General features: G+C 42.1%; 2 protein-coding genes across 2 annotated transcripts; one reads left to right on the top strand and one right to left on the bottom strand.

Annotated features, from left to right (window-relative positions):
- Window positions 1-10,122: 10,122 nt before the first annotated feature.
- LOC125939415 (sperm acrosomal protein FSA-ACR.1-like) lies at window positions 10,123-16,852 on the bottom strand. The gene is made up of 4 exons (XM_049654858.1): window positions 16,704-16,852; window positions 13,359-13,964; window positions 11,259-11,378; window positions 10,123-10,506 (listed from the first exon to the last, which is right to left on the bottom strand). The coding sequence occupies exons 1-4, from the start codon at window positions 16,753-16,755 to the stop codon at window positions 10,382-10,384; spliced, it is 903 nt and encodes a 300-aa protein (XP_049510815.1). The 5' UTR covers window positions 16,756-16,852; the 3' UTR covers window positions 10,123-10,381.
- A 4,510-nt stretch (window positions 16,853-21,362) lies between these two features.
- On the top strand, window positions 21,363-23,387 carry LOC125939435 (protein PIP-1-like). Its single transcript, XM_049654876.1, has 3 exons — window positions 21,363-21,594; window positions 22,267-22,380; window positions 22,944-23,387. The coding sequence occupies exons 1-3, from the start codon at window positions 21,540-21,542 to the stop codon at window positions 23,066-23,068; spliced, it is 294 nt and encodes a 97-aa protein (XP_049510833.1). The 5' UTR covers window positions 21,363-21,539; the 3' UTR covers window positions 23,069-23,387.
- The last annotated feature ends 3,792 nt before the right edge of the window (window positions 23,388-27,179 follow it).

Here is a 27,179-nt window from a genome sequence, read left to right as displayed (position 1 = left end):
CCAGTTATAAAGAAGTTACAGGGATGAAAAGTACAGTGTAGGGAATATAACGAATAATATTGTAACTGATGACAGATGGTAGCTGCACTTACTGTGGTGAGCATTTCGTAATGTATATAATTATAAAATCACTATGTTTATACCTGAAACTAAGGATTGTATGTCAACTACAATTAAAAATAAATTTTTTAAAGTTTTTTTTTGTATTTAGTTTTTAGAAGCTTAATTATGATGGTTCTTAGTGTAGGTTTCTTTAGATTTTTGCTATTCGGTATTTTCTCAGCTTTTTGAATATATAGTTTATGTCTCGCTAAATTTGGGAAGTTTTCAGCTGTTATTTAAGTATATTTTCAGTCCTGCTTTCTTCTCTTTAGGGACTCCAATGGCGTGAATGTTAGATCTTTTGTTATAGGCTCTGTTCTTGTGTTTATATGTATATTTTTTGTTTAGTTTTTTGCTGTTTTCTGATTGGGGAATTTCTCTTTTCTGTCTTCTCGTTCACTTATTCTCCTTTCCTCTCCATTCTGCTGATGAGTCCAATCCACTGAGTTTTTTATTATGGTTATTATATTTTTCAGTCCTGAAATTTTTATTTGGTATTTCTATATGTTTTATTTATTTGCTGAGACATTTTATCTACTGAGGCTTTCTATCCACTTTTTTCAAGAATGTTCATAATTCCTCATGGAAGCATATTTATTATAGCTGCTAAAATCTTTTTCAGATAATCCAACATCTCTATCATCTCAATTTTGACATACATTGTCTTCCCCCGCCCCCCGCCCCCCATTTAGTCTGGGATCTTCCTCGTTCTTGATATGAAGAGTAATTTTTTTAAACTTGGACAGTTTTTAAAAATTTTATTCATTTATTTTGAGAGAGAGAGTGTATGCACAAGTAGAGGAGGGGCAGAGAGAGAGAAAATCCCAAGCAGGCTCTGCACTGTCAACACAGAGCCCAATGTGGGGCTTGAACTCCTGAATTGCGAGATCATGACCTGAGCCAAAGTCAGGCGCTTAACCGACTGAGCCACCCAGGTGCCCTGAAACAACATATTTTGAACTGTGTTTTGGAAGTTGAATTTTATTTAAGCCTTTTGTTTTAATTGGCTTTTTTGCAACACTACTCCAGCAGTGAGAGGGGACAATATCTTGTGCTATCAGGTAGAGACAGATGTCCAGGTTTTCCATTGGCCCTTCATTGACACCCAAGTCGGGGAGCTCTTCATTACTGCTGTGCAGGGTAGACTTCCAGCTCCACATGTAGTCACCACTGATACTATCATGGGGCCTGCCTCCTTACTCCTGGGTAATGGGGAAAGTCCCAACCCCACTAGACTGCCTCTGGTACCACTCCAGTGGGGATGGGAAGTTACTCCCCATTATTGCTGAGTGGAGGCAGAAAAGTCCTGGCTTTCCCCATGGCCTGCGCTGACACTGTTTGGGAAGGGCCTTATTTCCTACTGGGGATGAAATCCCAACTCCGTACTTGGCCTTCTCTGACACAACTACAGCAGAGGTGTTGGGCAGCTGATTATATCCTCATTATATAGAAAGAAGTGCAGGCTCCTCACTTGGCCTGTGCTGGTATGGGTGGGTATGGGACCATAACTGTTACTGTGGTATGTAGCTGTAATTGATTGGTTGTTGTCTTTTGACGGGGGGAGGGGATGGGGGGGTAAAAAAGCATTTAATAACAAATTCCTTACATTTGTACAGTTTACATTAAAAATTTTTTTAATCCCCATAAAGTTAACATATAGTGTTATATTAGTTTCAGGTACACAATATGGTGATTCAGTAATTCTATGCATTATTCAGTGTTTGTCAAGATAAGTGTACCCTTGGGGCGCCTGGGATGACTCAGTCAGTTGGGCATCCAACTCTTGATTTTGGCTTAGGTCATGATCTCACAATCATGAGATTGAGCCCCACATGGGGGTCTGTGCTGAGCGTGGAGCCTGCTTAAGATTCTCTTTCTCTCTCTTTGTTCCTCCCCCACACTCCCTTTCTAAAAAAAATAAAAATAAAAAAAAGTGTATTCTTAATCCCCTTCACCTATTTCACCCATCGCCCCCCCCCCCCACCTCCCTCTAGTAACCATCTGTTTGTTCTCTACAGTTAAGAGTCTGTTTTTTTGGTTTGTCTCTTTTTCTTTTTTTTTGTTTCTTGAATTTTACATGAGATCATACGGTATTTGTCTTTGTCTGACTTATTTCACTTTGCACTCTCTCTAGATGCATCCATCTTGTTGCACCTGGCAAGATTGCATTCTTTTTATGGCTGAATAATATTCCATTGTGGGGTGTGTGTGTGTGTGTGTGTGTGTACATGTGCACGCACACCTGTGTATATCTCATATCTTCTTTTTCCATTCATCTACGGATGTACACTTGGGCTTCTTCTATAATTTGTCTACTGTAAATAATGCTGCAATAAATATAGGGATGTATATATCCTTTTAAATTAACATTTTGTATTCTTTGGGTAAATACCCAGTAGTGTGATTTCTGGACCAGATGGTAATTCTATTTCAAAAATTTTGAGGAGCCTCCATACTGTTTTCCACAGTGGCTGTGCCAGTTTACATTCCCACCAATAGTACATGAAGGTTCATTTTTTTCCACATCCTTGCCAACATGTGTTGTTTCTTACGGGTTTTTTTTGTTTGTTTTGTTTTGAGTTTTTTGTTTTTTTGTTTTTTAGCCATTCTAACATGTGAGGTGATAGTTCCTTGTGATTGATTGTTTATTGTCCTTTTTTTTTTTTCTTTCCTATTGGCATTTTCAGGTTGCCAGATTCTTCACCTCCATATCTGGAATATCTGAGGGTAAAAAAAACAAACAGGGAACTCCACACTGTTTTTCCTTGCATCCCAAGGTCCCTAGCTGGTTTACCTTCTTGTCTCCCCCTTTCAGATTCGTGTGTTTTATAATGTCCAGGGGTTTTGGTTGTCCTTTGAGGGAGGCATAGGGAAAAGTATGTTTACTCCATCTCACAGAAGCGGAAGTTTAGACATGTATCAGTTTTAAGTGTCAACATATGGAATATATTTTAATTCTTTGAGACATTATTATTTTATTTATGCAATGTAGATTGAGCCAGATTCATTTCCTTTTCTTTCTTTCTTTCTTTCTTTCTTTCTTTCTTTCTTTCTTTCAAGTGTTTTCTTCTCATTTCTTCTTATGGAGTTTCTGGGATAATTTTCCTTTTGTTTGAAGTTCATCTTTTTAATTTTTTCCTTTAGGGTCTGTTGGTGGTGATACTCTTAGTTTTTACTTGTCTGAAAATGTCCTATTTGACCTTATTTTTTTAAATGTTTATTTATTTTGAGAGAGAGATGGTGAGCAGGAGAGGGCAGAGGGAGAGAGAGAAAAAAATCCCAAGCAGGCTCCACGCTGTCAGCATGGAGCCCAGTGTGCGGCTCAAACCCATGAACCCCAAGATCATGACCTGAGTCGAAGTCACTCACTCAACCTACTGATCCACCCAGGCACTGCTAAGTATTTTAAATATTTTCCAGTATTTTTAGTTTTGTTTTTTTTTCAGTATGAGGAGTAGTCCAAATAGCCTAAGTTTCAGTTGGTGTTATTTTTCCTCTGAATAATTCAATATGCATTTCCTAGGAACAAGGACCTTCTCATAGACAACCTAGTTTAGTTTATAGAAATCCAGAAACTTAACACTGATATAATACTCTTATCCAGTTCATAGTGTATATTCAAATCTTATCAATTTTCTCAATAATATTCTTTAGAAAAATGTTTAGGTCAGGGTCATGCATGGTTTTCCTGTCTCCTTATTCTCCTTGAATTTGAAACAGTTCCTCTTCTTTATGTTTCTTGACCTTAACATTTTTGAAGATTATTATAGACCAGTTATTTCATATAATTTCCCTAAGTTTTGTTTTGTATGATGTTTTCAGATGATTAGGTTCAGATTATGTATTTTGGGTAGGAAGATCACTGATGGTGTGTCCGCAGTTATTGATGTTTGGATTTTTGTTTACCATATTGACACTGTTTGTCTACCAGTTTTCAATTTGGCCCAAGGGGTTGTTCTTTTATTTTTTTTTTTCATTTTCTACCTTATTTGAGTTAATCAAATATTTTTTTGGTATTCCATTTAAAATTTTCTATTGGGTTTTTAGCTATCGCTTTCTGTATTTTTTAAAATGACTTTTCTCTAAGGATTACTCTATCTTTTCTCAGTTGAGTTAAATTAATATTGTACTATTTCACTTAAAAATAAGAAACTTTTGAAATAGTTCCAGTGACCTCCCCTGTCCTTTGTGCTATTATTGTTATATATATTATATCTTTCTACATTACAAATAATTTTACCTTTAAGTGAGCATGACTTTTAAAATTATGAAAAGAAGGGACGCCTGGGTGGCTCAGTCAGGTAAGTGTCCGACTTTGGCTCAGGTCATGATCTCACGGTTCATGAATTTGAGCCCCATGAGGCTCATGAATTTGAGCCTCTTTGCTGATGGCTTGGAGCCTGGAGCCTGCTTCGGATTTTGTGTCTCCCTCTCTCTGCCTCTCTTCTGCTCACACTCTGTCTCTCTCTCTCAAAAATAAACATTAAATTTTTTTTAGTTAGGAAAAGAAATAGTATACATGTCTTAAATTTATCCACATATTTACTTTACCTGTTCTCCACATTTCTTCCTGTAGATCAGAGTTGCCATCTGGCATCATTTTCCTTTAGCTTCCTTGCACGTGAAGAAATTCCTGTAGCTTTTTTTTGTAGTATGGGTCTGTTGGTTGTGAATTCTCTTCCTGTTTGGTTATATGAAAATGTCTTCATCACCTTCATTTTTGAAGGGTAATTGTCTTGTTTGTAACATTCTGACTGACAGGATTTTTTTTTCCTTTTATGGCTTTAAACATGTAATTCCCTTGTTTTCTGTTCTCCTTTTTTTTTTTTTTTTTTTTTTTTGATAAGAAGTCAGCTGACATTTGTATCAGTGTTCTCCTATATAATAATGTATCTTTCGTTGGGACCAATTTTGAGTTTTTCCCCCTTTATCTTTGAATTTTAGTAATTTGACTGTTACGTGCTTATATGGTTTTCAATTGTATTTCTCCTACCTTCAGTACACTGAACTTCTTAGATGTGTAAGTTTATGTTTTTCAAGTTATGTTTTGCGGAAATTTGGGCCATTATTATTATTATTATTATTACTTTTTTTTTGTCTCATTATCTCTCCCCTATTCTTCTGGGACTCCAATTACCTATATGTTACGTTGCTTGATATTGTCCCGTGCAAGTCACTGAGGATTTGTTCTCTTTCTTTAATATTTTTTCTCTGTTTTTCAGATTGGATAATTTCTGTTGAGCTCTCTTCAAAATTGCTGACTCTTACATGGTCTCTAATATGCTGTTAAAACTATCTAGTGATTTTTTTCAGTTATTGTCCTTTTCAGTTCTGAAATTTCCATCTGATTCTTTTTTATAGTTTCAGTTTCTATGTTGAGATTCTGTATCTGTTCATTCATATGACACTATTTTCCTTCAGATTCTTGAACATATCTCTAATAGCTGCTTACTGCTTTTGTTCACTGATTCCAATGTCTGGTACATCTTGGGGTCAGTAACCTTTTTTTTTCTTTGCTATGGGTCACATTTTAATTTCTGTGTCTATTAATTTCTTATACAGTGGACATAGTGAATGATGCATTGTAGAGGTTCTGGATTCTGTTCCTCTGAAGTGTGTCGACTTGTGTTCTACTAGGTAGTTATCTTAGGTTGACTTGTACTCCAAACTCTATCTCCTTTGAGGTATACAGCAGCACAGATCTCTGCTCAGTTCTTTTAGCTTCCAGCTGCTATTGTTGTCAGACCTCCTGAAGTCCGTGATCAGCCAAGAATTTGGTCACAGTTTATACACATTTTGAGGCTTATCTGTGGCTTCTTCCTTTCCAGAATTTCCCTAATTTTACAGCTGCTTTGCCAGCCCTAATCTTGGTTCTCTGAATCTTCAAACCAGTAAACTGTGGGGTTGTGCCCTCCCTGTGTTATGTGGATGAAGAAGTGCCCTTAAAATAAAGCCACAGACTTGTAAATCTCACCCATTGCTGTTCCTATCTTTTTAGGGGTGACTTCCCTCCAGTTCCTTTCTTTTTTATTTTTATGTGTATTTATTTTCAGAGTGTTCACATGAGTGAGAGTGGGGGAGGGGCAGAGAGAGAGGGAGAGAGAGAGAATCCCAAGCAGGCTCTGCACTGTCAGCACAGATCCTGATATGGGGCTCAGTCTCACAAACTGTGAGATCATGACCTGAGCCAATCAGGAGTCAGACACTTACCCAACTAAGCCACCAAGGTACCCCTCTTCAGTTCCTTTCAAGGAACTTTTAAATAGTTCTTTCTTATGTTTTACCCAGTTTATAATTTGCAGGCATGAGCAAGACATCCAACTTGTATATTCTTATCTAAAGGAGGGGTAGTTCAACCAAACTATTCCACTATTAATGGAAGCCAGAACTTCCCTTCTTTTAAATTTTAACATATTTGAACTTAGTTCCTCAAAATACATAGCTAATAGATTTAGCTATATTTTATAGAACAGATTTAGCTGATATTTATCCCCTTCCCTCAAAAAAAAAAGTGTCAACTGTGTTAGTAGGATTTCATTTTCATTCTTGCCCTCAGTAGACCATATTTCAATTGAGAATTCATTTGTAATTTTAGTTCCACGTTTGGGGGGTCTTTAGTTTTGAATGCCAGTTTATCAAGGGATAGTACTATGTATCTAAAATAATTCTCACTCAGAAATTTGAAAAGGAGTGTGAAAGAGCCTCGATATCACTGTCGTTTATTTTAGCTTGTGACAAGATTCTCCAGTTTGTCTTGCTTAGGATCCTGCAATTTTAACAATTTTGTATGGTTGTTTTCGAGATTAAAAGAGAAAGCATAAACAAAACTGCTTCTCATGGCACAGAGTATATATTCTGTAAATGCTATTCCCACCCTCTTCACACTGATGATTGTCTTCATGGAAATACATACACAACATCAGTGCCCAACTCATTCATTTGGTTCTTAAATAGGACATATTTAAATCCATAGGTGAAAATACTAAATTAACCACAGCTTATATTTCTCTATTAACATACAAAAATGTTGAATGTGTTGTCAATATGGATATTCCCATAAAAAAACAAGTATGAATGTAACCATCACTGAGTTTTAGCCAATGGAAATACATGCCAAGAAACATGTTGTTTTGTTTTGTTTTAAAAAATTTGAAGTTCCATTGTCTTCCAGGCAACAGTTATTGCCAACAAAGAGTCTGTTACCAATATGTTTTTGGGAGAGGGTTCATGGTGTGTGTGTGTGTGTGTGTGTGTGTGTGTGTGTGTGTTTAATTTTTAAACTTCACAAACAATAAAATTTGTTTCTTGATGTACTATTCCAAGAGTTCTTAAGCATGAAATCTAAAGCCCTGTACATAAAAGAAAAAAAAATGATAAATTAGATTTTACCAAAACTAAAGGCTTTTGCTCTGCAAAAGACATTGTTAAGACCACCCAGCTGACTGAAACCTATAGAAAGCTTATGAAAGAAATTGAAGAAGACACACACACACACACACACACACACACACACAAAGGAAAAATATTCCATGCTTATGGATTGGAAGGACAAATATTGTTAAAATGTCGATACTACCCAAAGCAATCTACATATTCATCACAGTCTGTATCAAAATAACACCAGCATTCTTCACAGAGCTAGAACAAACAATCCTAAAATTTGTATGAAACCAGAAAAGACCCTGAATAGCCAAAGCAATCCTGAAAAAGAAAACCAAAGCTGGAGGCATCACAATCCTGGACTTCAAGATGTATTACAAAGCTGTAATCATCAAGATGGTATGGTACTGGCACAAGAACAGACACTCAGATCAATGGAACAGAATAGAGAACCCAGAAATGGACCCACAAACGTATGACCAACTAATCTTTGATAAAGCAGGAAAGAATATTCAATGGAATAAAGACAGTCTTTTCAGCTAATAGTGCTGGAAAAAGTGGATGACGACATGCAGAAAAATGAACCTGAACCACTTTTTTCCACCATACACAAAAATAAACTCAAAATGGATGAAAGACCTAAACATAAGACAGGAAGCCATCAAAATTCTAGAGAAAGCAGACAAAAACCTCTTAATCCTTAGCTGCAGCAACTTCTTACTCAACACATCTCTGGAGGCAAGGGAAACCAAAGCAAAAATGAACTATTGGGATCTCATCAAAATAAAATTTTTTTGCACAGCGAAGGAAACAATCAAGAAAACTAAAAGCAACTGGCAGAATGGGAGAAGATATTTGCAAATGACATATCAGATAAAGGGTTATTAGTATCCAAAATCTATAAAGAACTTATCAAACTCAACATCCAAAAAACAAACAATCCAGTGAAGAAATGGGCAAAAGACATGAACAGATACTTCTCCAAAGAAGACATCCAGATGGCTAACAGACACATGAAAAAATGCTCAATATCACTCATCATCAGGGAAATGCGAATTAAAACCACAATGAGATACCACCTCACACCAATCAGAATGGCTAAAACAAACAACTCAGTCAACAATAGATGTTGGCAAGGATGCGGAGAAACAGTATCCCTTTCGCACTGCTGGTGGGAATGTAAACTGGTGCAGCCACTCTGGAAAACAGTATGGAGGTTCCTCAAAAAATTAAAAATAGAACTACCCTACAAATTGCACTACCAGGTATTTATCCAAGGGACACAGGTGTGCTGTTTCAAAGGGGGTACTCCAGTGTTTATAGCAGTGCTATCAACAATAGCCAAAGTATGGAAAGAGCCCAAATGTCCATCGACGGATGAATGGATAAAGAAGATGTAGTATATATGTACAATAGAGTATTACTCAGCAATCAAAAAGAATGAAATCTTGCCATTTGCAACTACGTGGATGGAACTAGAGGGTATTATGCTAAACGAAATTAGTCAATCAGAGAAAGACAAATATATGACTTTACTCATATGAGGACTTTAAGATATAAAACAGATGAACATAAGGGAAGGGAAGCAAAAGTAATATAAAAACAAGGAGAGGGACAAAACATGAGAGACTCTTAAATACAGAGAACAAATTGAGGTTTGCTGGAGGGGTTGTGGGTGGGGGGATGGGCTAAATGGGTAAGGGGCATTAAGGAAGACACTTAGGATGAGCGCTGGGTGTTATATATAGGGGATGAATCACAGGAATCTACTCCTGAAATCATTATTGAACTATATGCTAACAAACTTGGATGTAAAATTAAAAAAAAAAAAAAAAAAAAAAGACCACTCAGCTGATCTCAGGAGTTTTAAACAGAGGTTTGGGGGAGCAGTGGCTGAAAGGAGATGGGCTTGTGTAGGAAAAGAGGATTGATTTTGGTCTTGAAAGAACCATTCTGGCTAATATTTATAGTGTAGTGGAAACAACTCAAATTGACATCATGCAGATTTGGTTTTGAAATCTGGCCCTGGCTCACTGTAGCTCTGTAACCATGGCAAGTTTGGAACAACATGAAATCTGAACAAATTCTGTGTGTTTGTACACTAAGGATGATGCTATCTTTTTTGTCTACCTTTCTGGGCTCTTTTCTGAGGATCAGATGAAACCATGTATGTGAAAACACACTGAAGAATATAACACTGATAGAGGTAGGTGAGGGACTATTAATAGTTATTTCCACTCGCCCCTCTATGCTGATATGATCCCGTAACATTGTGTGAGAAAAATATTTAAGCACCATGACCTACTACATATTTATATAGCACATTTTTAAAAAGAGTCATTTTATTGTTAAAATCAAGAGTAGACTCTTGAATACTGAAAATTCTCCAGAGCCAAAGAAGGTGAGTTTTAGACATCCTGACAAGTAGACAGGGGTGGGGTTCCTATTGAGATGGAAAGGTAGGGGTTCAGAGAAGGTTCCACAGTGTTGTTTAAGCTACTTTGCATTTCTCTTTGTGGTCTCTGCCCTGGGGGACCCCTTCACTTTGAGGAAGGTGGAGTGATTTAAAATGCATCCACTTTAAGCTCCGGCTGACCCTGCAACTGGCTAATGGGAAAAGAAGTCTGTCGCCAGCCTATATTCTTTACCATACGGAATTTATTGAGAAAGAAAAGAATGTTGAGAGATGGGGTAAGAGAAGGCAGATGACAGAGAAGAATGGCTTACAGGGCATGGATAGGAGAGGAAAGGTGAGGGATTTGAACATCCTGTCTGACACTCAGGCGGAGACAGATGTGGTTAGTTATAGACTGGGGGAGAAACAATATAACTTGAGCCCAGTAGGGTAATGGAGAATTTTCGCTGCCTGAGTCAGAGCGGGAAGCAAGGGCACAGGCTTCTAGATCTTGTTGCAGAAAGATTGATTCCGACAGCATATAATTTGCATCCTGGTTCCATGGGAGAAGAGGTTCATTGATGGGCACATATTCTCACAACCCTGAACCATGAATTGGAGTTTTCCACCTGAAAGAAGTAGAGATAGACTATAGTGAGCAGAAGGCTTCCTTCTCCCACCTTAGCCTTCATCCATGGTCCCCAGTGTCCCCATACAGGCACGAGCAAGGTCTCCAGCTTGTATATTCTTCCACCCCTTCTCTTTCCATCCGCCTTTTCTGGGCCCTTCCCCATATCTGTTGCCCACTGCCTCTATTGAGGGACTAGACAAACCACAAGGGAAATCAGGCAGTGTGGTTCACGGGAAATCAGGCAGTTTTGGTGATGAGGAGTGAGTATAAGAGTAGAGAGGTATGAGAATATACTAAGATAGTTCTGGCAACCTATGAACACTGACTGATAGACAATTCTTTATTCATTTATTCAATATTCACTAAATGCCTTCCATGAACTAAACATTGTGCTAAGTGCTAGGAATACATAGCCATGAACAAGACAGACATAGTCCTGAGTTTATGGTCAATGTGTCAACATCTCAAAGTGCAACTCACACATTTCTTTAATACAAAGAGATAGACAGTCTCCCTGTTCCCTTTTAAGACATCATAGGCTTGCTCTATGGAGGGCCTCTACCTCTCCATCAGTAGCTGGAATGCTGCTCTTAATTCTTGAAAGGATAAGGTTCTTCTGAATCTCCAAGTTTCTGGGGAATCACAGCTTGACCCCTCCTCAGACTCCCACCACTGCAACTACTCCCAAGAGTACTCAAGTTAGTGGATGTGTTTCCCTGGCAAAGATTGTATCATGAAGTCCCCACATACCTTCAAAGATCTTTTTTAACATGCACTGCTGGGAATTCTGAGTGGAGCAGACTCCCTCTCCACGAAGACATTTTCCTTGATCATTCATATATGAGCATGTGTGGCAATTTAATATCGGGCCTGCCAATTTAAGATAAGCCTAATGAAATTCCCTGAGGTTCCTCAGAAAATTAAAAATAGACCTACCCTATGACCCAGCAATAGCACTGCTAGGAATTTATCCAAGGGATACAGGAGTACTGATGCATAGGGGCACTTGTACCCCAATGTTTATAGCAGCACTCTCAACAATACCCAAATTATGGAAAGAGCCTAAATGTCCATCGACTGATGAATGGATAAAGAAATTGTGGTTTATATACACAATGGAATACTACGTGGCAATGAGAAAGAATGAAATATGGCCTTTTGTAGCAACGTGGATGGAACTGGAGAGTGTGATGCTAAGTGAAATAAGCCATACAGAGAAAGACAGATACCATATGTTTTCACTCTTATGTGGATCCTGAGAAACGTAACAGAAACCCATGGGGGAGGGGAAGGAAAAAAAAAAGAGGTTAGAGTGGGAGAGAGCCAAAGCATAAGAGACTCTTAAAAACTGAGAACAAACTGAGGGTTGATGGGGGGTGGGAGGGAGGGTAGGGTGGGTGATGGGTATTGAGGAGGGCACCTTTTGGGATGAGCACTGGGTATTGTATGGAAACCAATTTGACAATAAATTTCATATATTTAAAAAAAAAAAAAAAGAAATTCCCTGATGGTCCAGGTGTATAGCTATGAGTCACAAGGGGTGGGATGATGGGTAGCAAGGAGCCTGGATACCACACATTTCATTGCTTGGCTCTCACTGAGCATCTGAGGGCCCTGCGTCTGATAGAGCATAGTCTCTGTTCTGTACCTGAGGAAATGCCTTCATTCTTACTGCTTCATCTATGATTTTCAGTGCTGAAGAATCCCAGACTGCTCCCTATATTACTGATGTTTGCTCCATACCCCCACTGGCTTCCTGGATATTTAGTTAAATGCCCTTCTGCCACATCTGACTCCATAGGAGCAAAGTAGAACTTTTGTCACTTGACTGGCTCCCCTTTGTACTCCCCTGTCATGCTCTTACCCATACGGGACAAATGGAGTAAAAACTGATTAATAAGCTATGTTAGAATACTCTAATGTTGCAAACTCGGTAAAGGGTGATCAGTCTCCAATTTCAAACTGACCTTCAACAATGTCAATTTGTCACAAAGGGCATTCTTTTCGAAATGCTTCCATTTTGCCTCTTTTGCTATCTCCATTCCCAATTCCCTAGTTGAGGAAGCACAAAGAAATCAGAAGGATGTGGGCTGAAGAGTCAGGCTGACCCAAGTTTGAATCCAAGGATTGCTCCTCTCTAGCGATGTGATGTTAGCCTTACTTCTTAGAAGATTTGGAATACTACTACTTATGCAATGGGAGGAAATATGAAGTACTTATATTTGGTAATATCTTGAGACATTAAACTCTGGGTCTTGTTTTCCTTCCTTGGACAACCCTTTTTAGTAAGAGTTAAAATATTGCAGTTTTACTGGGAACTTATTTGTGGATCTAACAGACAAAAGTGTGCTCATGCTTTATTGTCCATGTTCAAACAAAACAGAGCCACCTAGCCAGGGCTAGATATCCACTTACAGAGTTTGCAAAGCATTCTAACATAGTTTGTTGGGGCAGATTTAGCATGAAGGTCATGGAGCCTAGTCTTCCACGAGCCCCTTCCAAGGGAGTGTATTCATAGTTTCTTATGTAGAATAAAGATGGAGGAATGACTGCTGGCATTTTGTATTTGTGTGTGTGTGTGTGTGTGTGTGTGTGTGTGTGTGTTTTAAAGAGGGCCCTCAAAACTGCTTAGCTCTCAGGGCCCCACAAAACCTGTATCCTGCCTCCTGGTATTATTATCAAGAGACGTAAAGAGCGTCTTTGAGAGAGCTCTTCGTGAAGTGTTTGTGAATTAGTCTCTCTTCCATACCCTCTCCTTAAAGTTGGCTTTCTTGATGTTCTGCCTAGGTCACACCTGAAGTCAAGGACTAGTACCCATCCAGATGTGCCTCACCTGAAAAGGGGCCTCACCTGAAAGTGTGCTTGAAGGTGGAATGCCTGAAGGCTGTTCACCCGGTGGCTTTTCACCTGAAGCTTGTTCACCTGAAGCTTGTTCACCTGAAGCTTGTTCACCGGAAGCCTGTTCACCTGAAGGCTTCTCACTCAAAACTTGTTCACCTGAAGGCTTTTCAGCTGAAACCTGTTCACCTGAAGGCTTTTCAGCCAAAACTTGTTCACCTGAAGGCTTTTCACTGGAAGACTGTTCGCCAGAAGTCTGTTCACCAGAAGTCTGTTCACCTGAAGGCTTTTCACCAGAAGTCTGTTCACCTGAAGGTTGTTCACCAGAAGTGTGCTCCCCTGTGGTGTGTTCACCTGACATGTGTTCACCCGCAGCATGCTCACCTGAAGTGTGCTCACCTGAAGTGTGCTCACCTGAAGCGTGCTCACCTGAAGCGTGTTCAACTGAAGCGTGCCCACCTGAGGTGTGCTCACTTAAACTGCTCTCGTCTGAAGAAGTCTCATACAAAGCCTCACCATCTGAAGGGTTTCCAAGTGAAAAGTACCCACCTGAAAATTGCTGAACGGAAGCTTGATGATCCATAGAACCAGGAGGTTCATCAGGCTGACCTGATGCTCCTGGGGTGGAGAAGGAACAGAAGAGAGAGTGAAGGTGAGAGAAAGAATGTCTGGGATAAAGACTGCTTTTCATATGCAGTAAGGCTAATGTTGTGGGATTCCTGGGTTTCCTGTGGGCCAGATCAGGCACCTGAAGATATTACAGATGTTGGGGGAACTCAGTGAATTACCCAAGAGACCATGAAGGTCAGAGGCGTTAGTAATGAAACACACAGAGACCAACCCTGGCATTTAAAGGAAGAATTTTAAGATCTGCATTGTTAAGAAATGCACAGGGGGGCCCACTTGCCCATGTACCAAAAGCACCTAAAGGGAAAATAACGTGCTCCCCCTGACAAAGCCAGCATTTGGAAATCAAAGTACCATCATCACTCACATAACCAGAAGTCCACCCCCAGCCCTCCCTCCAGTGTCTTTGTGGGTGAAAGGCAAGAAGGATGAAGATATGAAAGGGAAAGAGAAGCTAAGTAGTTCTGGCTGGAATTTAACGTGGAAGGTTTTAACCTTTAGACAGGATAAATTTTAAATTAGAGATGACAAATATCTAAGGAACCTACAAAAATTATGAGACAGGATTTAAGACACTTTTATTTGGCAAATTCAGGTTCTTGCTCACACTCAGTCACCAATCCATGTGGGTTGGAGACTCAAAGTTGCCATCAATTATTGAGGTAAGGGACACCTGGGGGGCTCAGTTGGTTGGGCATCCGACTTCAGCTCGGGTCATGATCTCACACTCTGTGAGTTTGAGCCCTGTGTTGGGCTCTGTGCTAACAGCTCAGAGCCTGGAATCTGCTTCACATTCTGTCTCCCTTTTTCTCTGCCCTCCCCCGCTCATGCTCTGTGTCTCTCTCTCTCTCCTTGAAAAATAAACATTAAAAAATTATTAAGATAAAAACATTCTTTGCTTATTTATTTCTGAATCGATACTCCTTGTGACATATACCATTTATATCCACTTCACTTCATGTAGTTGCCACGAGTCTTCAATAAGATAAATTGTGAAGTTCCTAGTTTATTCCTTAGGTGCTCAACTTATTTTTCTCTCCTTCCCACTTTACACTGGGACTTAACAAAACTCTTAACTGGTCATTCTCTTCTGGCCAATTTCTTCTATCTTTAATCCATTTCACCAATGACTATCAGACAAACATTCTTTAAGTATGATTTTCATTTTGTTGGAATGTAGCACCAAACAATTTGATTATTACTCTTTGACTAGACTGAGTAACCCAGAGGAGAGTGGGTAGGCTACTGAGTTATTAATCCCAGCCAAAAGCTGAGAGGAATTACAAGATCTTTTGAGGCTAAGGTAGCCTAAGTCTCTAAAATACCCTTATCTCTGCAAGAGTTCTGCAATGATATATATATATATATATATATATATATATATATATATATATATTCTGGGTGATTTGCAGTCCTTATAATCAATGACTTTCTGAAAGACTAGGATTAGAATACATTGATAAAGCAATGATTTGTTAAGGCTTTTGGGAGGTTTTTATTTTTATTTTTTAATTTTTTTTGATGTTTACTTTTGAGAGAGAGACAGAGAGCAAGCAGGGGAGGGGCAGAGAGAGAGGGAGACACAGAATCCAAAGCAGGCTCTAGGCTCCACACTGTCAGCCCAGAGCCTGACGTGGGGCTTGAACCCACAAACCGCGAGGTCATGACCTGAGTCAAAGTCACACTTAACCAACTGAGCCACCCAGGCGCCCCTTGGGAGGCTTTTATTTTTAAAAGTTGTTACTGAAATATCTGCTTTGCTGATTCTTCAATATTTAAAAGAAATTTTTTTAAATATTTTTTAGAGAGGCAGAGCACAAGTCGGGGGAGAGGAGCAGAGGGAGAGAGAGAATCTTAAGCCGTCTGCATGCTCAGCACAGAGCCCGACATGCAGGACTCAATCCCATAACCCTGGGATCCTGACCTGAGCTGAAATCAAGAGTCAGGCACTCAACCGATTTAGCCATGCAGGCACCCCTTATTCTTCAATAGTTAACAGAAGTTTTAGTACAGAGATTTCTGATACAGAAAGGTTGAAAAAGCACACTAATTTCTTAGTCATTCTTATAGTTGATGACTTAACTGTTTCACCACGTGGCTGACATTTCTGAGTCAATTTTTGAAAGTCTAAGAAAGTAAAAACCAAAATTCTTTGAGAACCAACATTACATTTGTCATTTAATTGACACCTCAGAGCTCACGGCCTCTCTCTTCTCCTCTAGGAGGAATGAGGGAGCACAGCCCTTCATGAATGAGGATCCTGAAAGAGGAAATACAGACAATTGGATAGATAGAACATGGCCATGAAGGAGAGGCTCGTGAGGTCTCTGGCCCATAGCTATGCTCTGAGATGGATTTCTAGGTACATCACATTCCCGTCTCCTTGTATCTTTCCTTGCTACATCAACTACATAAGGATCCCTTGCACTCAGTTAATTGGGACAAACCTTCAACGGACTTCCACAGAACCCCTAGACTTATCTTCTCATCTCACAGAGCAACAGGTTCAAATGGTCAGTGGTTGAAAGAAGTAGGAATGAGACTGTGCCAAGCCAGTGGGCTTCTCTGGTGGTAAAGCCATAACTAGGAGGAATCAACGGACTCAGGAGCTCTCAGAGTTGAACTCGTTTAGCTCTTCCTGATTCTGAGTCAGATTGGTTTGGGTAACTTTCTTCTTCAAGGGCTAAAAGACCTTAAAGAGGCCTCCTAGAGCCAATATAAGGGACTCACCTCTGGCAGATCCAACCAGATAAAGACTCATTAGTAAGAGAAACTTCTTCATCTGGATTTTGGGGAAGAGGGGACCCTGGTGTGGGGCACCCAAGACCTGTGAAGTAAACCTGTGAGCAGAAGCTCCCAATACTAGGTTACAGCTTCTGGGAATTCTAGAATCTCAGAGACCACCCGTGTTGCCTCACAATGGGTTTGAGCTTTGAGGTTCTCCTATAGGCTGCTCAGGCAGGAAGGCCCTCTAACAACCCATGGCAAATTGTGCCAATGAAGACTAATTTGCCATGTGTCAGGTGGTGTCTTGGGGCTCAATCTCTCTGCCCTATCTTTTTTTAAAAAACATCTTATTACCAAAATAACATACTCTCTTTGAAATAAAATTTAGAAGTTATTTACTCTCTTTCAAAAGTGTTCTTGACAATGAATTGTGATTGGCTGATTATTATCTATTTGGCTCTTTAAATCAGCCTTTTTTGGCCCTGTAGGCTGACCTCTATTGATTTGATCACCTGAATACTAGCTGGGTTTGGCTGCAGACTAGATTTAGCCTTTGGAAGATTGGAGGGGGAAATACACACACACACACACACACACACACACACACACACACACACAGATTGAGATTGAAATATTTCTTCTTTTCCTGCCACAGTTTTGACACTGGTTCGATCTTGACATGGCAAAGCTTCTACAGCTCCTGGGGTTCACCAGGCAGTGGTAACATGTTGGTTTTGGCAAATACATGATATGGGCACAAATAGAGATTGACAAGGGATCATTGAGAGCTGTGCCTTGAGCTGTAATTTCTGTCAAGGGGGTAGAAGATGGATGCAATGAGGCCTCCACCTGGTATATTGGGGATTGGGTGGCAGAGATCCCCTGGCCCTCACCTCCTACTTCTTCCCTACCTTCCTCCCTTGTAGCACTTTGTTACATGTACTACTGGATGCTGGACCCAGAATAGATGTATTTGTCACTCATAATTATGTGTTTAATATATGTCTCCTCCATTTGACTCTAAACTCCTTGAAAGCAGGGTCCTTGTCTGTCTTGATCACTGTAGTATCCCCACTACCTAGCAGCAGTTTGCCACAGAATACATACTTAATAAATGCTTCCTGAATGAAGGAATGGATGAATTGTCTTTCTAGACAAGCTCTTCCTCTTCATCCTACGTCCATCCCAAGCCCCACCCATAGCCAACTTCTAGCTCTTCCCTGAATATGCAATGCTCTCTGCCTTTTCCTAGTGCTCCTCTCCACTTTTCCTGAAATTGTACTTCTCCATCCCGTCTTCCTGATGAGAATTCTTACTCTTTACACACTCCCTAAGAAGCCTTATCATGTCCACCACCACCTACAAATTGAGGGCTCCTCATATCTGCAAGCTGGCCCACAGAGCCTTCTCTCCTTAGTTCAGATCCAGATTTCCAACTACCAGCTGGACGTTTCTATCCAAGTATTCCCACAACATCTCAAACTCAACATTCGTAATACTGAATTCATCATTTGTACCCCAATTCCGTTCCTGGGACCTTTGGTTCAGTAACGGGCTCCTCCTTCTCCCACTCCTCACACAATACATCAATTTTACCTCTAACTACTTCTTCAGTTTATCAGCCCTTCTCTACTCCCACTGACACAACCCAAGTTCAGGCTCATCCCTCCCCTGCACCACTGAAACAGCTTCTTCTCGGTCTGTTGTCCTCATCAGAATTTTCCTTTGTTCTGTCGCCATAACTGACTTCTAAAACTAAAATCCTGAGCAATGAAGTTCTTCCTAACCTGCTGCAGAAACTCCAAACAAAGATGTCCAAGATCAGGCTTCTCCAGCTTCGGTTTCCACAGCCTTACAGCCCTGCCAGTCGCACAGCACACAAACAGATGGTTAGACTCAGTCCTTTCGAGACCACGCATTCTTGAATACGGCACGAACCTGAGAAGGAGAGGCCTGTTCAAAGGTGGGGACATCCTCTGTTTGGCTGTCTGTATAGATTTGTTCCTTCTGTGATATAACAACTCAAGTCAGGGATGGGCTGTGTGATATTATCACTGGGAATTGTGTGAGTAAAGGGATACAGCAATTTCTACCTTTCACTTTACCAGCTTCTTTGCATGATGGTGACTTAACCCGTGGTGTGCTGGGAGCTGGCTTGAACTGGCGGATGAGAGCTGATGGTGAAAGTTCAGGAATTTTATAAGCTACTTGTTGAACACAGCTATTATTATTTTTTTCAATGTTTATTTACTTATTTAGAGGGAAGAGCACACACGAGTGAGCACAAGCAGGGTAGGGGCAGTAAGGGAGGGAGAGAGGGAGAATCCCAAGCAGGCTCCGCACTGTCAGTGTAGAGCCCGATGCAGGGCTCGCTCTCATAATCCATGAGATCATGACCTGAACTGAAATCGGGAGTCAGACGCTCAACTGACTGACCCACCCAAGCACCCTAAACACAGATATTATTAAAGTTAACATATAAACTGAGAAATCATATTAGAAACAGAGGTAAAAAATACTGAAAACCTCATCAATTCTTTATTATTTTACATTTTGCTATTATCTGTGCTCATAATGTTATTTAGTACCCTTGTTTGCTGGAAATACTATATAATGGTGGGCACGTGTCTTCTCAACTTCCGATTCAGCGATGTCAGGATGGTAGCTGGTCATTGCCATTTGCACCGTGGAAATCTATAAATGCTACAAATCGGGACCTTTCCCACTAGCCTCACCCCACGAGCATCCCCGCACACCAGGAGGCTGGATCCATGTACCGTAACCTGGGAAAGGTGGCCAACTTTTCAGGACATTGACACTTTTCAGAACTTTTCAAGACATTGAAACCTTGCAAATTCCTTCAGCATAGGAACTCATATCTAACAGGACAACTGATAAGTATTTTTTAAAACTAAAAGCCAGGAATTCTGTGGTTGAAGCCAGATAAGGAATGATAGTTTGCGCTAATGGTTGCATCCAATGGATGCAGTCTTTTGTCCCCACTGGTTATTGATAAAGGTTATTAGTAGCCATTATACAAGGGCCTGCTCTATCCAACCTGGGAATTCTGCCACCTATGTGACAAACTTAGGTCTTGCCCTGGAATGTTTCCTGAGGCTAGGACCCTGATGCCCAGGACTTTGCCTTCACTGTATGCAACCACAGCTATTCTTCTGATTCCTTGGGAACCAGGCCACCTAATTTTTTATTTTTTTTTTAATTTTTTTAATGTTTATTTTTGAGAGAGAGAGAAGGTGAGGGGCAGAGAGAGGGAGACACAGAATCCGAAGCAGGCTCTAGGCTCTGGGCTGTCAGCACAGAACCCGACACTAGGCTCGAACCCATGAGCCGTGGTGAGATCATGAGCTGAACCGAAGTTGGACCATTAACTGTTAACCAACTGAGCCACCCAGGCACCCTGTGGCCACCTTCTTTTTAAATGTTTATTTACTTTTGTGATAGAGGGAGTACAAGCCAGGAGGGACATTCCTTGACAGTGTTCAGAAGGGGGTAGACTGCTTTCTGATACCACCATGAGCTGTGATGACTTTGTCAAGCTTTATGTAGTTTGTATTAAGAAAGCAAAACTTTTTTTTTTTTCCCCAGATCAGTGTTCTTCTTCTTATTTCTTAAGTTTGTTTATTTTGAGAGAGAGAAAGCATGAGCAGGGGAGTGGCAGAGAGAATCCCAAGCAAGCACCTCGCTCTCAGCCCCCGCCGGGGCTTGAACTCCCGAATTGGGAGATCACAACCAAGTCCACGAAAGCTTGGAAGCTTGATCCACTCGAGTAACCCAGGCGCCCCTCCGCATCAGTGTTTTAAAATTACACTCAGCCGGGCACCTGGGTGGATCAGTCGGTTAAGTGTCTGACTTCGGCTCAGGTCATGAGGTCCTGATCTCGCGGTTTGTGAGTTCGAGCCCTTCGACTCTGTGCTGACAGCTTCTGTGTCTCCCTCTCTCTCTGCCCCTCCCTTGCTCACGCTCTGTCTCTCACTGTCTCAAAAATAAATAAATAAAAAACATTAGGGGCGCCTGGGTGGCTCAGTCGGTTAAGCGTCTGACTTCGGCTCAGGTCATGATCTCACAGTCCACGGGTTTGAGCCCCGCGTGGGGCTCTGTGCTCACAGCTCAGAGCCCGGAGCATGTTTCAGATTCTGTGTCTCCCTCTTTCTCTGACCCTCCCCTGTTCATGCTCTCTCTCTCTCTGTCTCGAAAATAAATAAATGTTAAAAAAATAAAATAAAATAAAATAAAATAAATAAAAATAAAAAACATTACAATTACGTTCAGCAGTGTATAAATGAACAAAAATCTCTAGTCTGGCATGCAGCCTGCCTGAAAGATTACCCCAAATCTGCTTTTTCAGGTTTAGTGATTTATTTAGCACCAGTGCAGGCACGTATCCATCTCCGTGAAATCAGGAGATTCCCGAGTCTGCGCTCACACCGCATTCGGGGAAGTGGTCTCGAGTCTGGAAAATCCTGGCGTCACGTGCCCCACCCCTCCAGGTTCCTCAGCTCACCTGAATCTCAAGAATTCTTGGGCTGAGCAAGGCGGACACGATTCTCCCATTAAAAGCTAGGGGGGGCATGTGACCAAAAGAAGCCAGGAAAGGACGTGGCTCCCCCAGCGGGGCCAGTGGAGGTGAGCGGAGACCCGGAGGTGGGCGGGGAGGCTGGGGCTCCCACCAGGCGCTCTGTTCACTCCAGGGTCTGTGGAAGCCCAGCCCTCAGCTCCCATTGGTGGCCGCTCCCCGCTGGGGGGAGGGAGGGGGATAAAGCCAGATACTCAGGGGCTGACACCAGTGGCTCTGTCCCTCCCTCTGTGGCCTGGTCCAAGATGGGTGCGAGCCTCCTGCTGCTGGGCCTCTCCTTGTTGCTGGGCTTCCTGCAAGGTGAGCCAGTGCAGGGCCTCTGAAAGGACCTTGGGCACTGGGGCTGGGTGCTCTGTGCGTTGGTGGGTCAGGGGGAGGTGAGGAGCAAGGCACCAGGGCCTAACCTTAACCTCAGAGGCGATCGCCGTCTTCACCTCCTCGCCCCACTGTTTTTCCTCTGTCTCTGCCTCCCCTCTCCGATGTTTCCTCCACTTTTGTCACTGCGTTTTCCTTTCTCCTTTCTCCCCTCTTCCCACTTTTACTTCACCTCCTTCCCACCTCAGTTCTCATCCGATACTCCCCAGTTCCTCAAGCTTTCTTGCCGAGAGCCCTACATTTGCGTAAAAGGGAGCAAAGAAGGTTCTTTGTGGGTGGCAAAGGCAGTGGGGGCCATCCAGAAGGATTGGGAAGATCGGTGACGGGCCATGTGAGGGGGTTGGCGGAGCTGCGGTGTAGGACTTGACCTTCAGCACAGTCCATCCCTGGGAGCAGAGGGGCATCCTGTCGTACTGGCCCGCTTGCCTCCTCCCAGGGGTGTGCCAAGCACCCAGAAATCCCCTGCTCTCAGCCCCCTCTTCAGGCCCCGGGAACCAGCCCCTTCCAGGCTGCGTGTGGCCCAGAAGGTGTGCTCCCTGCTGATCTGCCAGGAGGCAGTGGTGGCCGAGGCTCATCATGCGGGTTTTGACTTTCCAGCTCTACCGTGTTTCCAGTGTCCACGAGTCAACGCCAGCGGGGTTTGCGAGACTGGGGAAAGTGTCTGCGAGACTCAGGGCAGCCAGCGGTGCTTCCTGAGGAAGGTCTACGAAGGTAGGTGGGTCCTGAGAAGTCACCTGGGTGACCCTTGCCTGATCCTGTGGGAGGTGGCTCTCAGGAGCCCTGAGGGCAAAAGCAGAGAGTTTGGGAAGGAAGTTTTTCTTAAAAAGTTGGAAGGGGATTTCCTGGACCTGGTGCTGGACTGCCACTAGCCCTTGACTGGACCAGCAGACCTGTTAGGAGAAAAAAGTGCTTGTTGAGGGGTCCCTGGGTCCTTGGGCCGTCCCCATGCTGCTCAGGGGTGGGAGGGACTGGCTAAGAAAATTCCAGGGGAGCTTGTGTGTGGTAGTGCTTTTGGGAACTGGTGGCCTTAGTTAAGGCAAGGTAAGGGGTTGGAGGAAGATGGCCCACGAGGGGCTCATCTCTGTCTTTGCAGGGTGGCCAATGTCCCTTATTACCTGGCAGCCCGACTCCTTAGGACTCTGTGCTGTTTCTCCTTATTCTCTGAATCCCCCATTCTTTCAACAAATGTTTATTGCTTTACCTCTTAAGTGGCAAACACTTTTGAACTTGGAAGTCACAAATCCGAGGTCCTCTTCTCTTGTCTTCCTCTCCAGATGACAGGCTCCTGTATGGATACCAGGGCTGTGGGGACCTGTGCCTCTCCATGTCTTTCTTCAGACAAAGTGTTCAAGTGGATTTTGTATGCTGTAATGACACCCCTTTCTGTAACAGATTTTAGAGACTTGGCCCTTTAGCCCTTTTCTCCCATTTAGCCCTTTTCTGTACTCCTGGAGCCTCAAAGGACGGGGCCATCCTTCCCCAGCACTGTTCAAGCCCCGAAGCCTGCTCCTACTAAGCTACGGGTGGTGACATTTCCACAGCTTCACCCACCAGACTGATGCTTCCTGTTTCCCATCGCCCCTGCTGCTCTTTTTCTCAGATTCCTGTCTCCCCCTCCCCTTTCTCTCTCTGTACCTACATCCCTCCTCGCTTCCCCTGTCATTGGCTGGCATATAACAAGCTCTCCCTCCTCCCCCTTTTCCTTCCTCTGACAAATATTTTCTTTCTTTTTTTTTTTTTTTAATTTTTTTAATGTTTATTTATTTATTTTTTATTTTTATTTTTTTTTTCAATGTTTTTTTATTTATTTTTGGGACAGAGAGAGACAAAGCATGAACGGGGGAGGGGCAGAGAGAGAGGGAGACACAGAATCGGAAACAGGCTCCAGGCTCCGAGCCATCAGCCCAGAGCCCGACGCGGGGCTCGAACTCACGGACCGCGAGATCGTGACCTGGCTGAAGTCGGACGCTTAACTGACTGCGCCACCCAGGCGCCCCAATGTTTATTTATTTTTGACAGAGAGAGAGACAGAGCATGAGCAGGGGAGGGGCAAAGAGAGAGGGAGACACAGAATCGAAAGCAGGCTCCAGGCTCTGAGCTGCCAGCACAGAGCCCGATGCGGGGCTCGAACCCACAGACCGCGAGACCATGACCTGAGCCGAAGTTGGACGCTCAACCGACTGAGCCACCCAGGTGCCCCTGACAAATATTTTCTGACGGCTAAGCCCGGGAGTTCGATGCTGATTAGAGAACAGTGAATAAAACAGACCTGATCTCTGTCCTCAATCATGTGCCTTCATTTTAGTGGCTCCTTTTCTGCCAGGTGACCAGGGTCACAATAGCTCCAGTATCTTGCCTCGTTCTTACTCACAGGACGTAAGGCTGGAAGGGACTGCTTCACCAGCCCCTCTGTCTGTCACACACACACACACACACACACTCTTTCTCTGTCTCCCTCAGTCTTCCCCCCCTTTCCACTGTGTAGCTTTTTCTGAATAAATCTTGCATCGTGGTGTTGCTTAGATTTTTGTTTTTATGTTTAAATTATATGAGTAAATATTCAATTTAGGAAAAATATAAAATAGTGACCAGAATAGACAATCCCACCCTACCATGCAGAGACATCCCTTGTTTTAGGGCTTATGGTATACCTCCTTAAGTTATCACATTTGCTTAAAATAAAGTGCCTTTTTTTCCTGCTGTCTTCAAGATTTGCTCTCTATCTTTGGTTGTAAGCAGTTTGATGTTTGTGGTGATGTTGTTTTCAGTGTTCATCTGTTACAGATTCTTTCAGCTTCTTTGGGTCTGTGTTTTGCTGCTTTTCATTATTTTTTGGAAATGGTGCCTATTATGTTTTTAAGTATATATTCCACCTCATTTTCTGTTTCTTCTCTGTCTGGGCAACTAATTGAGTATGTTAGAATGTTTGGTATCATCCTGCAGCTCTTGGATGCTGTGTGCTGGTTTATTATTGTTATTTTTTATTACTTTATTACATCTACTCATGTTTCAGTCTAATTTCTATTGCCCAATCTTCAAGTTCACTGATTTTTTCCTCCACTGTATTGAGTCTACCGATGAGCCCATGACAGAAATTCTTTACCTCTGATATTGTGTTATTTTATTTCTAACATCTCCGTTTGACTCTTTCCTAGAGATTCTGTTTCTTCTTTCAAATCCTTCATCTGTTCATGCATCCTAACTTTTCTGTTCAATCTTTTTAACATATTATAGTTAATGTCCCTGATTAATAGTTCCAACAACAGGCCATTGCACAGTTCAGTTATGATAGTTACTTTATCTCTTAACAATGGGTTGGGGTTTTTTTTTTTTTTTTTTTGCTTTTTTGTGTTTGTAATTTTTATTTTATTTATTTTTTTAATGTTTATTTATTTTTGAGACAGAGACAGAGACAGAGACAGAGACAGAGTGTGAGCAGGGGAGGGGCAGAGAGAGAGAGGGAGACACAGAATCCAAAGCAGGCTCCAGGCTCTAAGCTGTCAGCACAGAGCCTGATGCTGGTTTTGAACCCATAAACTGCAAGATCATGACCTGAGCCGAAGTTGGACGCTTAACTGACTGACCCATCCAGGCACCCCTGTGTTTGTAATTTTTAAATCAAATGTTTGGCACTGGGGGTAGAATCGTAGAGCATGAGGTAACTATTACTGACACCTAGAAATGGACATGCTTATTTTTATAATTTTTTTAACTTTATTTATTTTGAGAGAGAGAGACAGAGAGAGAGTATGAGTGGGGGAGGGACAGAGAGAGAGAGAGAGACAATCCCAAGTAGGCTCAGTGCAGAGCCTAACATGGGGCTCGGTCTCACAAATCATGAGATCATGACCTGAGCCAAAATCAAGTCAGAGGCTTAACCCACTGAGCCACCCAGGCGCCCTGGTGCTTCTTTTTGAGTGAGACTGTCATTGTGAGGGGCTGAGGCAATCTAGTCGGACATTGTGACAGGTTACATTTTATTGTTGCTATTGTTACTTTCCATGTGCCCCAGGCTTCAAACTCCTCCAGTGATGGAATGTTGTTTTCTTGTGTTAGGGAGGGTTTCTCTTTCTGTTCATGCCCTCTTCCCAGCTATTAGACATCCCTGTATTCCTGCACCAACCAGGTGGTGGAGGAAAACCAATTTTCCCTCTACCTATTTGGATTCTTGGCTAAGACTGCCCTGTAAGAAAAGATTAAAGAAAAACAGAATTTAATAGCATGCTTGCCTCTTGTATACATGGGAGATTCCCAGGCGAACTGAGTGACTCTTCTCCAAACAGGCTCAAGCCACCACCTTAAATACCATCCCCAGCGAAAGACAAAAGAAGACATTGCAGGGAGAGGGCGGCAGTTACCAGGAAAAGCATAATCAACAAGGGTAAGGTTGTTGTACAGATTTAAGTCGTTGCCTTGTTCACTGTAAGACTTTCTAGAGATTTTAGTCATCTTCTTCCTGGTACACAGAGGGAGACCCCCTTACAAATGGAAATTTCCCTTATGAATGTACATACTCAATCTTCAGAGCTTTTCCTATGTCTGCTGTGTCTTAAAAATAACCAGCTTAAAACAACCCTTATTCCAAAGACACTTATTTTAGGGAGCCATATTCTGCTCCCCCTCACTCCTCTCGCAGCATGATAATGCTGCTGCTTATCATTTGGTGCTGAATTTGTGGTTGTGAGTCTCTGTTTTCCTGGTTCAACTGCAATCTGAGCCTGTCTCAGAATGCCTGGGCCACTTTCAGTATGCCTGCCCCTCCTTTCTGTGGATTTCTGCCTTGTTCTAGGGCTGGTCTTAGGAGATAGTTTTTGGCCTTCTCAAAGAAGCAAAGATTTAAGAAAAAAAAAATTTTAATGTTTATTTTTGAGAGAAAGAGAGAGAGACAGAGTGTGAGTAGGGGAGGGGCAGAGAGCGAGGGAGACACAGAAGCTGAAACAGGCTCCAGGCTCAGAGCTGCCAAGCACAGAGCCCGACGCGGGGCTCCAACTCCTGAAACTCGAGATCGTGACCTGAGCGGAAGTCCAATGCTCCACCGACCGAGCCACCCGGACACCTCAGAAGTACAGATTTGTAAAAAATTGTTGTTTTACTTATCCTTATCCCAGCCACAATAGGACTTTGTGTCCTATGGTCAGGATTTTCTGCCCTTCTCCCAGAAATGTAAAGCGTTTGCTTTAGAGGAAAAAAGGTCAAAGAAAGTAAGGGGGGCTGTGTGTCTTTTTTCAGCAGCTGCCGATCAGGTCTTGCAAGTCTACAAGGCCTTGGGGTGGAGGGTGGGTCCGCCTTGCTTCTGATCTTTCTCGTTAGCTCTGGGTAGAGATCTCTGGAATAGAGGTTATAAGCAAGTACAAAATACTATTAGGTCTGGGGCCCTCATTTCTTTCCTACTGACACTTGAGTCCTCACTTGGTTTTTAATGCTTGTTAAAAGCTTAGCTAGTCAGTTCTTATGCCTTTTCTTTTCTTTCTTTGTTTCTTTGTTTCTTTCTTTCTTTCTTTCTTTCTTTC

Source organism: Panthera uncia, chromosome D1 (assembly GCF_023721935.1).
Source record: "Panthera uncia isolate 11264 chromosome D1, Puncia_PCG_1.0, whole genome shotgun sequence".
NCBI lineage: Eukaryota > Metazoa > Chordata > Mammalia > Carnivora > Felidae > Panthera > Panthera uncia.
This window is presented reverse-complemented; position numbering and strand designations above follow the sequence as displayed.